Source organism: Paramormyrops kingsleyae, chromosome 10, assembly GCF_048594095.1.
Source record: "Paramormyrops kingsleyae isolate MSU_618 chromosome 10, PKINGS_0.4, whole genome shotgun sequence".
NCBI lineage: Eukaryota > Metazoa > Chordata > Actinopteri > Osteoglossiformes > Mormyridae > Paramormyrops > Paramormyrops kingsleyae.
In genome coordinates this window covers 13,720,315-13,736,671 of record NC_132806.1, presented here as the reverse complement: position 1 = coordinate 13,736,671, position 16,357 = coordinate 13,720,315, and the positions used below count along the sequence as shown (strand labels likewise).

General features: G+C 43.2%; 2 protein-coding genes and 1 non-coding gene across 3 annotated transcripts; 1 reads left to right on the top strand and 2 right to left on the bottom strand.

Annotated features, from left to right (window-relative positions):
• Window positions 1–38: 38 nt before the first annotated feature.
• On the top strand, window positions 39–8,807 carry sil1 (SIL1 nucleotide exchange factor). Its single transcript, XM_023794975.2, has 10 exons — window positions 39–337; window positions 421–561; window positions 813–939; window positions 1,121–1,226; window positions 1,448–1,559; window positions 2,379–2,564; window positions 2,880–3,001; window positions 3,440–3,536; window positions 4,470–4,634; window positions 5,124–8,807. The coding sequence occupies exons 2-10, from the start codon at window positions 463–465 to the stop codon at window positions 5,484–5,486; spliced, it is 1,377 nt and encodes a 458-aa protein (XP_023650743.1). The 5' UTR covers window positions 39–337; window positions 421–462; the 3' UTR covers window positions 5,487–8,807.
• A 904-nt stretch (window positions 8,808–9,711) lies between these two features.
• On the bottom strand, window positions 9,712–12,751 carry LOC111835062 (serine protease inhibitor Kazal-type 1). The gene is made up of 4 exons (XM_023794980.2): window positions 12,587–12,751; window positions 11,239–11,291; window positions 10,410–10,519; window positions 9,712–9,889 (listed from the first exon to the last, which is right to left on the bottom strand). The coding sequence occupies exons 1-4, from the start codon at window positions 12,633–12,635 to the stop codon at window positions 9,829–9,831; spliced, it is 273 nt and encodes a 90-aa protein (XP_023650748.1). The 5' UTR covers window positions 12,636–12,751; the 3' UTR covers window positions 9,712–9,828.
• On the bottom strand, window positions 11,106–11,161 carry LOC111835088 (U7 small nuclear RNA). Its single transcript, XR_002836154.1, has one exon. It is a non-coding gene; the product is annotated as a U7 small nuclear RNA (small nuclear RNA).
• Window positions 12,752–16,357: the final 3,606 nt, after the last annotated feature.

Genomic DNA, 16,357 nt, shown 5'->3' with positions numbered 1-16,357 from the left:
ATTTAGAAAGGACGTGGCGGAAGTTAACGCACATCGAACCTGATTGGTCTATATCGCTGACGTGGGATGTTCGGAGTACTTGTGCTGTGCTAATTGCTAAATATGTAATGTTTGTATGGTATGAGTAGGGCAGTGAAAGTGGTCAACATTGGATCTTACGAAGTTGATAAAAACGCACCTGATCATTTGACTGTCAAAAGAAAATGAAGTAGAAACGTCTCTGTTTCAAGAACCAGATGTTGCAACGATATTTAGAGCAGTATTGGACTTGGTATTTACCTGCCTTACGTTTTTTATCTTGCTAGCCAGCTAGCAGTTATTAAGAGGCGGAACTCAGGTGAGAACCATGACTCGTCAATAGCAGTAATAAACATCTGAATTTAATGGCAGACTGTAAATGCAGGACTCTCCTTACTGCAGTACATCGCGTGTGAAGAGCTGATTCGGTCTCCGCCTGGGAGCATGAGTGCCGTATTCCAAGAACAGCGCAGCGGACGAAGGGTGGCGCTGCTTACCGTATGCATCCTTTTGGTTCGCCTGGCCTCAGCCAACTACGAAAAAGTGAGTAGGTTAATAAATAGCACAGGAATTACGTTATACTTTGTGGTTAGTTTGGACTCATTTACATTGATCCTAGAAGCAATCCCACTTAAATCTTGAAGATCTAGCGTTGTTTTTGAATGGTTAATAGTGACACAACGAACAATCTCCCTCTCCAGCAGAACCCTTAAAGGAAAACAGTCCCAGTCTCTATACCCAAGTTTCAGCCAAAGAACCCTTACTGACAGAAATTTTGTGACAATTCTTCCCAGGCTGTCTCTGCACTAACTGTGGTGGAATCCGTCAATGGGGATGAAGAAGCTCACGTCGATGATGAGGTGGACTCTGAAGATGTTGAGGTGTTCCAACCAACCAGCCAGTGGCAGACTCTGAGACCAGGTAGACATACAGAATAATAAAATTAAGCAGAATAGTTAACAGTCTTTTGTTTTAGTGGACAATTAAATTGTCACCTCAAGGGCTAATATAGAACTGCAGTGCAGGAAGCCAGCTTGGCCTGCATGAATTTATTTTTACTACCCCTTGTTTATTGGGAATTTACCTGATTTCCTCCTAACAGGTCAAGCAGTTCCTGCTGGATCTCATGTTAGGTTGAACTTGCAGACAGGACACAGAGAGGCCAAACTGGATGAAGAGGTCTTGAAGTACTGGAGTGATGGAAAAAGGTGACCTGATACATCTTCAGGGCACTTAGATTGTCCCAGGATATCATTGGGGACCATCAGCTTGCGCATTTTAGTCAGAAATGTATGAACTATGATTTTAAATTTCAGTATAATATGATATGATGAAGTACACAGCATAGTTTGAGCTCAGTCATGGGTGGATGTGTGTAATGGGACTTTTGACACATGTTGCTGATTGTGCTTTCTACCCTGGGAATCAGGCAGGGCATTGTCAACACCAAGGCATCAAGCTTCACAACTGAGGAGCTGAAGAAGGCCTTGAAGAAGTTTAAGGAAGAAGGTGTGGAGTCGCTCCACCAGGACTCCCAGAAGGTAGAATTCAGCTGAAGGTCCTGCTGCTTATTTTGGGAAGGTCTTTTTGGTTCTCACCACCTGCGTTGTAAGGTGAAGGTTCTCATTTTGGTGGCAGCCCGCCAGCAATATTGTCAGATTTGGGCATTCCAGCCGGACAGTTTTCAGGTGAACAACATGGGATGGATGCTCCTGTGACTCTCTGAAGAGAATGTGAATCTTTGGAGTCATTTGGCTTTTACCTGTTCTACACGGTTCCTAGACCCCTTTATGATTAATGCTTCCTTTGGTCCATATACCCAGCATTGTACAGTAGCAGAAGCCCTAATATGATCACAGCTACTAGATACACATTCCAAGGTGCCACAGTAATGTTCCAGGCCATGACCCTCTTATATACACTGCTAACACCAAGTCTAAAGAACGGCAATTAGTACAAATATGCATATCTGGGGACTGTGATCATTCAGCTGTATAAAATCAAAGTTTATAAGTAACATATAATTAAGCAAAGCCCATGTTGTTTGACAAATTAAGAATAAATGTCATAATGAGTACTCAGGTCCCAGGCAGCCATATTCCCAGGCAAGGCAGGGAAATATAAAAAAGGAATATATATATTCCTTATATAGTACATTCCTTATATAGTATTCCTTATAGTACATGTTTTCTTTTGGAACTAGCCAGCCAAGCATTTCACTACACATTGTACTGAGTATAACTGCGTATGTCACAAATAACACTTTTGATTGCATGTCCTGGTACAGAATAAAAGTCGCTGTATGTAAGTGAGACAGAGCATGTGTGTAACTGCCCTTGGCTTCTCACGCCATTCTGCAGGAGGCTGAGCTCAAGTCCCAGTTTCGTCCACTAGAAGAGCTGAAGAAGGATATGGCTCAGCTGGACCTAATGGTCGAGACAGACTTCCAGGTGATGAGCCGGCTTGTGGCACAATTGAACCGCTCTGTTGCCACTGTGGAGGAGCGGGTCGCGGCGCTGCTGGACCTTGAGTATTTGGTGCATCAGGTGAGGAGATTAGGGACTTCTGTGTTATTCTCAGGCTTTCTGGGATACTGGTCAGTCTGGTTGTTTTCTTTTATTGACTTTTCCTGTGTACTTCCTCTGTTTTGTGTTTTACGATCGGTAACACACTGTGACACATTGTTTAAAATTTAAAAAATGCAGACGAGCAGGTAGGCTTTTGGTGTCGACTACAAAAATGATTTGGCAAGCTGAGAGAGAGATCTAGAATAGAGACAAGCGGAGCTTTAGACATGTACCGTTGGTATGTTTTGTTTTTGTTTTGCACTTCCTGTTTACCTTCTGGCCTCGCGTGTTCAGGTGGACAATGCCCGTGACTTGGTGTCCATGGGAGGTATGAAGCTGGTGATAGACACCCTGAATGGCACGCATCTTCAGCTGCAGGAGAGCGCGGCATTTGTCTTGGGCTCCGCCGTGTCCAGGTGATTCTCCGGCCGCGCTCAGCACATGGGCACCGCTGCTATATCCATCTTCTGTTGTCTTCAGTCTGCCACTTCTATTTCCCTGTGGCATCTGCATGAAACGTAACATCATGAACGAAATACTAATTTTAGAAACCACGTTACGTCAAAGATGAGACTCATGGGAGGAGAGAATGTGATTTCCACATTGTGTGTTTTCCAGAGTGAGGAAAACTGGTTCCCCTGTATAGATCATTGTTCCATGTCGGTTAATTAGTGAAACTAATGTGTATATAAGGGTGTATGTTGGATGTCATTGGTTGAACCCAGTGATTGACTGTACCTGCCTTGTAATCCAGTGGCTTGTCATTGGTGCAGCATTTTCAGGTTCTAGAGGGGTGTAATATGTGGTTCTCTTGCTGTCCCCCAGCCTTAACCGTAACCCCCCCTCCCCCACAGTAATCCACAGGTCCAGGTGAGTGCAGTGGAAGCTGGGGCTTTACAAATGCTGGTGACCCTTCTGGCCACAGACCGGCCAATCAGCGTCAAGAAGAAGGTTTGTAGCCGCCTGCCCGCCCCGCCCCCTTACAGATGGCAAACTCCCTCTCTTTCTGGGGTGGGTGGTCCCTGGCCTTTCGGGAGTACAGTGCTCTCTCTGCTTCTTTAGCCATCCCCAGACACCCCAGCTGGGCTCCAGACTATCACAGACTGAGAAACTATGAAAGGGAATCAGAACCGCATTGCACTTTGAAGGAGTATTATGGGCTGGGCAGCCAGGGCCTCCCTTTATGTCTTAGCTGTCTGGCATCATGAACCAATTATACTCTTAATAAAACATGTTCATATGCTTAGTTTAACAGTATTATTTGGTATGCTTGAATTGATATACAGACACTCCTCACTTAATGACCTACCTGTTTAACGACCGGACTTAAGACTGGCTGTCCGACCAGCCGGTATTGTACGCTGCACGAGAACTTTGGTCATGGAAACAGCTGCCCGGCGTCTCAGTGTCGAGCATCACATTTCGCATCACCCTTTCCCAGTCTCAGTCTCGTTTCCGCAGTTGCTCAGTTTTCACTGCATTAGCCTTTGCAATCCCCAAGACTACATATTTCGTCTATAAACTTGTACTTTATTGTGCACCCCATAGTACAAGATATTGGTGAAAATAAAAACGATTACCTGCTACCTGTAAACATTTATAAATGTTACTGAAAATGTTATACTAAAAATGTTAGAAATGGTGCAAAGGTGACGTTAAAACAAGGTCTAAAAATGGTTAACAGGTTATTAAGGTATTACTTTTCCCCATGCTAGTCCAAGTCGAGGTTCCTTATTAACATTTAAGGTGGGAGTAGAGGTCTTGCTGTAGGTCGTGTTGAGTTTCAGTGTTTCAGGACCTATGCATTCTTCTGACCCAGCTTGTGAGGACGGAGCGCCTCTGGTCTTTTCACTGCTGCATATCTATGTTCCTGAACCCCTCCAGGTGCTGTTTGCTATCAGCTCATTGCTGAGGAACTTCCCCTTCGCTCAGAGCCATTTCCTGAAGCTGGGTGGTGTGCAAGCCCTGGGGGACCTGTTCCGAGCCCCAGGGAGCGAGGGCCTGCGCGTGCGCATGGTCACACTGCTTTACGACATGATCGTAGAGAAGGTACGGACCGTTCGCTGCTCCCGAAGTGGGTCCACGGGCGTGAGCTTAAGACAGTCCAAGTTATTCATCCTATTGAAACCTTTGATAGGCTTACACTTCTCCCTTATTCCCTTTGTTTTTCACTGTATTGCTACTCACACACATCAGCTGTCAAAGGTTGCTAGGATACAAAGTGCCTTGGAGTGTTGTGTCCGAAACTGTCTAGCTCCACTGAGTAATTCCCTTTGTAGTGAACTTCATAGACCTCCTCATATAGGGAATGGAGAGTGAGTGAACCATTCTGAACTCCCTTTGAACTTCTCTGAAGGTGTCGCTAAGGCCTGGCATGGGCCAGAATGCCGCTCATTTGAGAGCATGGAGAACACATCATGGAGAACATGGAGGGACAGAGTGGTGTTTTCTACCAAAGGCAGCTGTTTGGAAATAGAGCTGAGTGACGTAACTGAGTTGAAACTCCAGATGTGATGGAAAATCTGTTTCCTCTTGCAGGAGTTGGTCTCTCAGGCTGGCCTGGACACCATCCCTGACTCCACCCACCAGGAGCGACTCCGTCAGTATAATCAGGTGTCCTTGCTGCCCCTGTTGGCCGAGCAGGGCTGGTGCGGCCTGGTGCCCCAGCTGCTGCTGACCCCAGAGCATGATTGGAGAGAGAAGGCACTGCGCACTCTGCTGGCCATGTCGTCCCACTGCGGGCTTGCGTACCGCCAGGACCCCGGGCTGGGTCACGCCCTCAGCGCCCTCCGGCAGCAGTACCAGGAGCTGGCACTCAGCGAGGAGGGACTGGCTGAGGAGGATTGGTACTTCAGGGAGATCCTGGAGCTGCTGGACTCCGCACTTCTCAAAATACACTGAAGCCAGGGGAGGATAATAAAGACTGTGTTTGCTGGATGGATCTGATCCTGGGTTAGTTCTGTACATTCTCTCCCGCACCTTTCAGAACCTGGGAAGTAGGCTGGTCCAGGACACCTGTCATTTGGCTCTTGTTCTGTTGCCATGGCCATTGCTTCCCAAACAAGCTTCTGGCAAGGTTTTCCATACCAAGTGGCATATTCACCATCCTTGTGTTTACAGGATGATGATCAAATGTTGGCCTATGGCTTACATCTTGCTGTATGACACATCAGTAAATGTTGAACAGTGAAGTTCCTTGTTCCTGCCCCATTCATCACTGTTATTTCTGAAATAATTTAAACATTATTTATGATGAGGGAGTATGAAGGCCAGTTCAGCTCAGCCCTGCGTTGAGGAATTCTGTGATCTAAAATCTCAGAACGTCATCTACATCTGTGTCTTTCACATCTTTTAGTCAATTTGGTTTATTCTTGTAGTGCCTTTCCCAAAGCAGTGGTCTTAAAGAATCTGACAAGTTGGCATTTGCTGATATGTCACAGTTAAGGATAACAACGGTGTGAGCAGTGGAGAAAATTTGGAGGATGACAAAAGAGAAGAAACAAAACTCATACTTCAAAGTTTGAGAGTTGGAAAAAAAGCTTTAGGGCCCACGATGAGCTCTCTGGCCATATGGGCAAGCTGACACTGATCCGGCCCGGAAGTAGCATATGTTTTTGTGTAGCGCTGTCTTCCATCTTGTTGTCTGTGGTTGTGCATCCTGCAGAGCAGTCTTCCGTCCTCTACTGACTAGCAGCTCTGCCCGTGCTATGCTGTGTGACACAATGAGTCAGGACTGATTCTGATACGTTACCCACAAAAGCAAAGAGGAACTACAGCGTGTACAATAACACCAGCAGCCTTATGCGTGGCAGGCTAGGCTACAGTAATGTGGTTTGAGTCTGAATAATGAGACCGATGGGGCCTCCCTCACATATGCTAGCAGACTGTTCACTAAGCCAGGGGCCCTGTGACTTAAAGCTGTCTCCAACAGTCTTTTTATTTATGTGAGAAACTACAAGAAGGCTTGTATTCTATGATCTTAGTGAACTTTCGTGATCACACGCTTTTGTCAGATGGGTTAGATAAGCAGGAGTCGCACCCCCGTAGGAATTTTGCCGTCCTGTACTGAACAGGACACCAGTGGAGAGACATCAGGATATCAGTAATACTGTCATATTTACTTCTTGTAATTAAAGTTTTCACGCTAGATTTTCAAACTGCTGTAGGGGAGAAAGTGTCTGATTTGTTATATAAATGCATGTATTCATCTTTCTGTATCGTCAAAGGCTAGACAACACCTCACTTTAGCATCTGTAATGCAAGCCCTCAACATTAAGTGCTGATGAAAAGGCATTATGAGTGATGTCATTATCACCATTAGGCAGTCTCTTTTATCATTAAAGCAGTTGACAGGTTTCCCCCGTTACCCCGAAAGTAGAACGTTCCTGTGAAACCTTTCATTAGATGAAACAATGTAAAGTGAAGAACCAATTGCCATTAATTTACATGGGAAAAAAATTTTGAGCCTTGTGAGACCGAAAAAAATTACCTACCAAATCATACCAAATAACATATGAAACCTAGCACTAAAGTAAAAGTAGCCATGATATGTTAAATGCGCTCCCTTTATAAAGTAGAAGTAACGTGTTTACAATGTAGGTTCATCAGCATCGATGCAGTCTTACGTCACTTAATGACAGGGATGTTCTGAGAAACGCGTCGTTAGGCGATTGCACCTGTTCCTTTCCGCCCGAACTGTGGTACTTCTAACGCAAAATGTTCCCTCCCATCAATTTACCCTGAGCCATGCCACCCTTGTTCAAGCACCCACACCAGGAAAGCCTGTGCCCGGCCCTGATAGGACTCTTTTATGACTCTCCCTGCATCGAAAGAGAGCAGCACATCATTTATGACTCTGGGTACAGCTGCTGTGGCTTTTACTGGAATTTTGTGTATTATTGTTCATGTGTGCTTGCATTTGGGTGGCTACTATTTTCTCAAGGATTTTTGAGAGGAAGTCCTCATTGGGGACAGGTTTGGAATTGTTAAGAACATAAAGGTCTATGTTTGGCTTCTTAAGGTGTGGTCTGTTTACAGCCATTTAAATTTTATCTGGGACAATACCAGAAACTAAGGAGGTGTTAATTATTTGAAGTATCGGCCACATCAGTGCTTCCAGTGTAAAGTAATTTGACAGGGATAGCATCTAGTGCAGGGGTCACCAACATGGTGCATGGACCTGTTCTAAATATACCACTACTCACCAGTGAGCAGCATCTAAAATTTAATTTTATCCTGTTGCTATTCTTCTTTAATCACATTTGCATTTATATAGATTTGAAAATGACAACATCTAAAAAAAGCATTTAAAACATATTTATTATACATGAATATTAGAATTTAGGAGAGTGTTTCAAACTGGTAGCCCTTTGTATGGCTCAGTATCTGTGAAGTACGAGGTAGCTCTCAGTTTCAAAAAGGCTGGTGACCCCTGATCTGGTGTATATGTAGTGCTCAGGTTTTGGAGTATATTTTCAAATTCTAATTTATTGACTAGCTGGTAGTTGCTGAGTACACACAGTATGCCAAGATTCATACTGCTTCATGGATTCATCAACAGCATCTAAAATCTGAGGTTACTAGTTTTATTGTTGGAAAAAGTCCATGACGCTGGCATCGTTTTTTGTTTTTTTTTTTAACCACAGTTGCTTAGCAGTTACTATGCGTTTGGGTGGAGATGCTAGTTTTCAAAATACACAAACAAAATATAATCCATGGGTACAAGTCGCCCAAACAATACAGATCAGTTTTTTGTTGATTAACCATTTAAACCAATAAGTCTACCCTTACAAAAAATATTGCTTGAAGCATTATAATAGCAAACTTAATTATTAAGGTATATAAAATACTGTACATATTAAAAAAACTGACCCATTAAAGCAAAATAGCTTTTTTAATTCCCACCCTCATATTAAAGTCTTGTGTACAAAAGAATATTTATCACTTTGGTCAATAACTACGCACATCTTAACTCAGTTGACAGCAAATACAGGTGTACAATGGATAATTAACTTAATACACGTATGATATAGATTTTTTTTTGCATCAGTAAGTAGTGTTTTTGCGGAACATGTGAAAGACTTTTACTTGTATATCACTTTGGGCAAAACTGCCTGCTAAGTAACTGTACATGTAGTGCTTTATTGAGATTCTTGCAATGCCTCTGAAATATGTATTGTGGATACAATTATAACTGGATACAATAAAATATCATCAAATCGACCACCATTAATAACAATAGATACTTCATTGATCCCCATGGGAAAATTCTCTTTATGTCTCCCCCCAACTTGCTCTCTGTAGGTGAGAGCAAGCTGGCCATGAATGTCAGCCACCCAGAGAGCTGGGGGTTAATGGCCTCGCTCAAGGACCCACAGACGTGCCAAGGCCGGGCTCAAACTGGTGACCTTCCGATTGCAGACCCAGAGGTTTAGCTCACTGAGCCACATGCTGCCCCCAAGACAAGAACCTCCTTGCTGTTTCTCTGCCCCGCTATGCCATCCACTGCATCATTGAGGATATCAGCATTGTCTCTCTGGAGTTTGCGGTCATTTACGTTGCCAAACAAGGAACTTCACCATTTTTGAGTTATGTCCTGCACAGTACAGTAGCTACTTAATTAGCCAAGTTCAAGACACAGGATTCATTCTTGCAAAACTTACCAAATAGTTTTGGGGAAAAAATTTTTTTTTATTAATTTTTTAGTAAGTACAACAAAATATATCATTGAAATGATTATCAGAACGATATTTATTTTTACATTTTCATAACAAAATACTAGGGTTGCTTTTCTGATGTTAGGCTGAATCGTAGGGTTGTTAGCTAATCCAAGCTCCTGGCTCGTGCTGCCGCTGGGTATTGCACTGAGAGCGACGGCTTAAATCGGTTGGGCTAGCCATTGTAGCTCAAAGGAAGCGAGGATTACTCCAATATCATTGGCATGGTAATAGCTGGCTGCACATGTAAGCTGAGTTGTTCTACATTCATGCATATGCACACACCCTACTGGCACTGGTGTTACAGCGCTGCTGACTGCTTCGTAATCAGTTTGCCAGCAGGTGGTATAGCAGTTAAGGAAACATTAGGAAACATGGTCCAGGCTTAAGTAAAGGAGTACACGCACATGTCATGCAGAATGGATTTTTTTTTTTTTATTATTATTGCATCATTAATCATTCATCATCATTATCAAGAAGTAGCTAGCCCACTACCCGGCTACCCTTCTTCCTCTCCAAGGCTCCTCTTATGCTTTGGAGGGTGCACAGCTGCCTTCACGAGCGATACGCACATCTTTGCCGGATTGGCTGTAAGACAAAACACACCATCATCAGATCAATCACACAGGTGAAGACAGGAAGTACTACCAGATGTTCGACACGAAAATCCAACCTGTTTTGTGGGCTTGAGAGAAAATCTCCACCTTTAGGAAAACCACTACTCCTTTTTGCTCTATTTAGCCATCAAAATTAAGTTTAGCTTCTAGCGTAAAAGGTCATTTGTAAGCTATAACAACAGGTTCCCAAAGATTGCCTCAGAATTGCGTGTGATGTTCAGTACACTTTCCTCCATAATCAGGCACTCTATCACCAGTTCAAGGGGACCACCTTCCCCCTTCACAAATTCTCACACTGCTGGGTAAACATTTACTCAGTGTGAGCTCCTAAACCCCACCTTGCTCTCAGGTCTGTGTTGTAGTTTGGGACAATAATGATGAATCCACCCATGTGTTTAATATGGTGACCATCGACATAAAATGTTCCATTGACCAGAGAATCCTCTTGTTTTTTCCACAGAGACTTTGCTTGATTTGTGCATGTTACTTACCTGTTCTCCATACAGAGCATACACTCGTTGGAGTATGTCAAGCCATTATTCCCACAGACTGGATTGTGCTCGCGGGTACAAATCCCATTTTGGATGTTTCCACAGCGAGGCTGTAATGAAGACAGAATTACGTATTATACTAGGTGTGCACCGCCAACGTCCCGTGTGCAGTGTCACACAACACAGAATCTGTGGCTAATGGTACAATGCTAACATGCGTATGGAGAAGATTTAGTTATTAAGTCTAACAAAGATCTGACTGCCACTGCCCTGTCCTGCCTGTGTAGGTCCCAGACCTCGATGATGTTGACATCAGTATGATACATATTACAAGACAATTAACAGTCTTTCAATTGTCAAACTAATTAATAACTGACATACTATTATTAAACTTACCCTACCATTCAGACGACCATTAACTTAACTGTATGACAGCATCCTTTAGAATTTAGTGGTTAATTGTTGTTGACACACCACAGCACACAGTGCACAACAACAAAATGTGTTCTCTGCATTTAACACATGTGACAATGTGACATAGCAGGGGGCAGCTAATTCAGCACCCGGGGAGCAGTGCTTGGGGGTGGTACCTTGCTCAGGGTACCTCAGTGGTACCTTGCTGGTCGGGGATTTGAACCTGCAATCTTTCAATTACAAGTGCACATCCCTAACCATTAAGCCACCACTGCCCAAAAAAGGGGTTTTCCCACAGGGAAAACCTTCTGGACAAACACTAAAAAGCAAAAACTCCTTAGCAAAAAATCCTGCAGTTTTTATGGCAGAAACATAGCCTCTGATTGGGGGAGGGGGGCTGGCTTCAGTGACTTACTGCTCTGGGGTAGGGCCCATTCTCATCCTGGCTGCCTTCAACAGACGTGAAAACTGAAAAGGGGGGAAAAAAAGAGAGCTTGTGGGTGTCTCCAGCGAGAGCGCTGTCTTTGTTTTTGTTTTTGAATGCAGTATTGAACAGACAGGTTATGCACCTTTTGTGGTCAGGACCACGCCCCCACAAGGTGGATACGCTGTGCCTGTTGCACTGTTTTCAGCAGGTCTGACAAAGACTTTCTTTGGCACAAAACGTTGCCAGAAGCTTTCCTTGAAGCCTAAGTGACGCATTTTCATTGGTGCGGTTTGCATTCTTCCATATTTGCAGCTTATTATTTGAGGCACAGAAGTGACCTTTATGGAGATAAAGCCCCTGACTTAAGCCCTCCTTCTGCTCTGCCCTCTGGTCTGCAAAGCTATGGCTACTCTGTCCCCATTGCCACCAGTGGCCAGTGACAGTGGAAACCATGGTTACCCCAGAACAAATTCACGCTTCCAGTGGAGTCACAAAGCGAGCCTGCAGTGGTCTTGAGACCCATGTAGACCAGAGGTGGCCGATCTTATCCACAAAGGGCCAGTGTGTATGCAGGATTTTGAGATAAGCTTTAGGTCAGCTGTCTGTCCAAACCCAGGAGTGAGGACTCTTCAGCCAATCAGTCCTCTAATTAGTAATCTAATTAGGGAGTTGCAGCAAAAACCCGCATACACAGTGGTCCTTTCTGGGTAAGATTGGCTGCCCCTGCTCTAGACAGAGGTACTCAAACCCAGGAAAGAGATTTGCAAGCTTTTGTTGGCATTGTGTTTCCTGAAAAGCTGTTGTGTATCGTTGTTCCTTCTGCTTTAAAAAAAAATGTTTGAAAAGAGAAACTGTTGCAAAATGTGTAAATGAGTACATTCCCAAACCTGTTACCCACGACATAAAATGAATGCGTGACAACACATTAAAATAAAATGATTTTAAGGATCCTCTAATTCACTATGAGCAGGGGCGGATTAAGGTGCACAGAGGCCCCTAGGCTACAGTAGTCTGTGGGCCCCCCAACCCCGCCCCCCTCCGCGCCAATGGGGGCCCCCTTGCAGGCTGGCGCACGTGGGGCCCCTAGGCTTAAGCCATATCTAGCCTGTGCGTTAATCCGCCCCTGACTATGAGCATTTAGTAACATATCCACATGAAATAAACAAGTAAATTAACCAAAGTTATGAAGAGTGACAACCAAGCACAGGAAAGCAGAAGCTGCTTTCATGATCTTTGTGCAAGTTCTTCCTGTAGAAGCATTAGGAAATTCACCTAAGATATGAGCCTTTAATTATCCCCACCGCCAAGTCAGAAGAAATGGTACAATGCCACTCACCAAACAAGACAAGTAGCACGGAAGAACAGAGCAGGACTGTCGACTTCATGGTTGTTCAGATGCTGGCAGTTATGCGTGATTGACTGCTTAGACTAGAGACTCTGCCTGACCTTTCAGTCCTTCACGATTTATAATAAGCCATCCCTTATCACTGCCTCCCGCCCCCACTTTACTCTCTCCGCCTTCTCAGTGCAACAGCAACCTCTGACAGCTGGGACACGGAGTAGAACAGAGCCCCGTGCCAGTGATACACACATTTTTTTTAATGACTGGCACTACTTAAAAGTAGGGATGCGCCGATCTGATATTCAGTTTCGGTATCGTTCCGATCCCAGCCTAAATTACTGGACCCGATATCGGAGAGGAATAAAAAATGTAATCCGATCCATTTAAAATCATGAAAATACTTGACAGAACATGCGACGTACCGTATGTATCCTACGTTCTCACACAGGAGCAGCGTGCGTCACTTGAGAAGAGCTTCTGTTGCGTGTGAGAACGTGACTTGTGCAATACAAGTGTTTCACGGGGTGGTAGCAGCGTTGGAAACTTTAACACCACAAACCTGATTAAACAATGCTGCTGCAAGTGATAAAGTTTAAATAAAAAGAAGCAGCATTACTCAACTGAGTCATGATTTTGGTGCAGTGTACGTATTTATTCCTTATTATGAGTATAATACAGTGGAAACCGTTTACAGTGATCACATCTGTCTGGGTGAAATTGATCACTATAAACGGATGATCACTATTTTTTTTCCCTTTTTCTTTGTGTCTCAGGCAGATAAATATACAAATGTCCATTACATGGTAATTGGGGTAGAGTGGGGATGGTTGCATGATGGCTTATTCTTAAAATCGGGAATGAGCTGCAGTGATGATGTTCATACCGCACACGCTCAGTTAGCCCCTCCTCCTCCCTGGAAGAAGGCAGCCACATATGACCATTCCTTCTGCAAAAATACTTTTCATGGTAAAAAGTATTTTTTATGATCAAAGTTTTTGCTGTTTAAATTGCATGAAGTATTGTAAAGTCATATTATTTAGCTTCTAACATTTTTCGCTAGTATGTGTCAAAGCTATTGTATCAAGCTAGTATAGCAAGTTTTTTAATTATATCTTTGTGGGGACTCTCCATCCATTTCTGTGGGGAAAACTCCAATCCCAACATGACCTTAACCTCTACCCAGCCCTAATCTTAGCCATAAGTAACCAAACAAAATATGAGACATTTTTAGTTTTTGGTTGCAGTCACAGATCTTTGTGGGGAACTAAAGAATGGTCCCCATAACGTCAAAATAACAGGGCATTTGGTCCCCACAATGTAATATAAACATAATCCACACACACGCACATGTAGGGTAAACATATCATTATGGGGACCGCTCATTCATTTCAATGGGAAAAATGCTAACGCTAACTATGACAACCTTAACCCCCACCCTGCCCTAACCATAACCATAAGTAACCAAACAAAATACAACAGTTTTTGCATTTTTAGTTTTTTCATAGCAGTCACCGATTTTTATAAAATAGAGTTTTCCCTTATCGGGACCAGGAAACCGGTCCCCATAAGGGAAAAAAAACGGATATTTATCACGTTATGGGGACATTGTGTCCCCATAAGGATAGGTAAACCCGCTCACACACACACATACACACACACGCACAAACACACACACACACACACACACACACACACACAGACTTCAGTAAACATTCAAAGATGTTCACAATAGTATTATCAAATTTCAGTGTCTTGATTTTTTTGACTTTTTTAACAATATTTTGTAGTTCAAATGCATTGTGATAATCAACCAAAACACAATTGTTACTTGTCACTTGAAAATCTGTTGAAAATTTCCTTTTACTAGACTTTGTCTCTATGCAGCCAATTTAACTTGAGGTGAAGAACCTGTCTGTGCACAAATAAAGTAAATAAACTGCAAAATGATGATAAAGAGTGATTACATTTTAATGAATGTTGCAACTACCCCTGTGGACTGTTGCAACCGCCATCCCTTATGGGGTCAGTTGCAATATTTGACTTTGTCTATTTAAGTATAAATTGTTACAGCAGTGTGAGTGGGTAGCTGACAGATGTGGGTTTATTGTATTAAAAATGTATCTTTCCAGTACAAACAGTCTCAGAGAAATTGAAGGAAATGCAAAGTGTTGTAACCATCCCCACTCCACTACATGAATAGGAGATAATAGAACGGACAGCGTCGCAGATTACTGAATTTCATTGACTTTTTCAAAGTACAGTACAGCTGTTCTAAATGTTTTTCAAATTACATTACTGTACAAATTAAACTACTGAACTGTGTACAATTCAAATATGCTGTAATACAACACAGTACTGTACATATGATATAGCTTAATGTAGTTTTGCTGCTGCAGCTCGTTGGCTCGTTTTTGGTGGTTTATCATAAACTTTGATGAGTCTATATTTGTCATTGAGAGAAAATGACTATTTGCACGCAGCACGCAGCATTAGCCTCAGGTCGCTAACCAGAAGCAGATAGGTTACTGTAAGCATGATTACAGTAGGATTAAGATGTACAGAGGCCCCTAGGCTACAGTAGTCTGTGGGGCCCCCAACCCCACCCCCCTCCGCGCCAATGGGGGCCCCCTTGCAGGCTGGCACACGTGGGGCCCCTAGGCTTAAGCCATATCTAGCCTGTGCGTTAATCCGCCCCTGACTGTAAGGCATAGGTGAATCTGGGGGGTGGCAAGGGGTGACCTTGGCCAGTCTAGACTGAAACCTGGCCACCCCATTGGCCACCCTTCCACTCATGAGTTTGAGGCTGGCTTGGAGACCAGTCTCACCTATTGTTTTACTTTTATCCTTAGTGTTTGGTATTTATCTCTGTCTTTGCTATGTGCCCTTGTTTTTGGTTTACCCTGCCTGGTTTAATTTGTTTCTACAGGAATATTTGTTCCTAGTTACCTTTGGTGTTTCTTAATGTTTCCTAGTTTCAGTGCTTGTTAATTGTAATTTATTCCACTTGTTGCTGTGCATTTTCTGATTGGTTGTTTTTGGTTATGTTCCACACCTGCCCCTTGTTAGCCCTTGTCGCCTATGTAGATTTAAGTGCCTGCTCTCATTCTATTCTATAACCTGTCATTGTAGATGCTCTCTGTGTTAGTAATGGTGTTAGTTTCTCAGTCTTGCTCCCGGTTTTTGCTTTGTTCCTTATGTGTTACTTTATGGTTCTTCTAGTTTAGTTCTTGACCCCTGAAGATCCATCTGTTTTGTGTTCTGTTGTGTTCGTATATTCACCATGCTCCACCATAACAGTAGTGGGGTGAGTCCTTAGTCACTACGTCACTCTTCGCCACAGACATAAGAAAAATACTCTGATATTGTACCACAAATATCAGGCAAATAACAAGCCAGTCACTTATAATTTTCTGTCATTCATTGACACCCACTGAGGCACTGATGAAATTACATAATCATATATATTTTGTATAAGAATTTCCATTTGTAATTAAATTTACAAGGGAGGAGAAATGGTCCTTCAAAAATGTGGCAAGTATCAAGAGTTTTGTATTCCCATTAACAAACATGATTGAATCCATTTTGAAATCTGTTTGACATCAATTGCTCTGGGGCTCAAGGCAGATAGGTTAATGTGGAATGGCATTTTCACAGCATGCTAATGCATGCTAACCCTCTGCCTGCTAGCCATTACATACTTAAAGCTATTGTATCATTCATCACAGAACACAAGAGACACAGCACAGCAATCACAACACTTCTTTG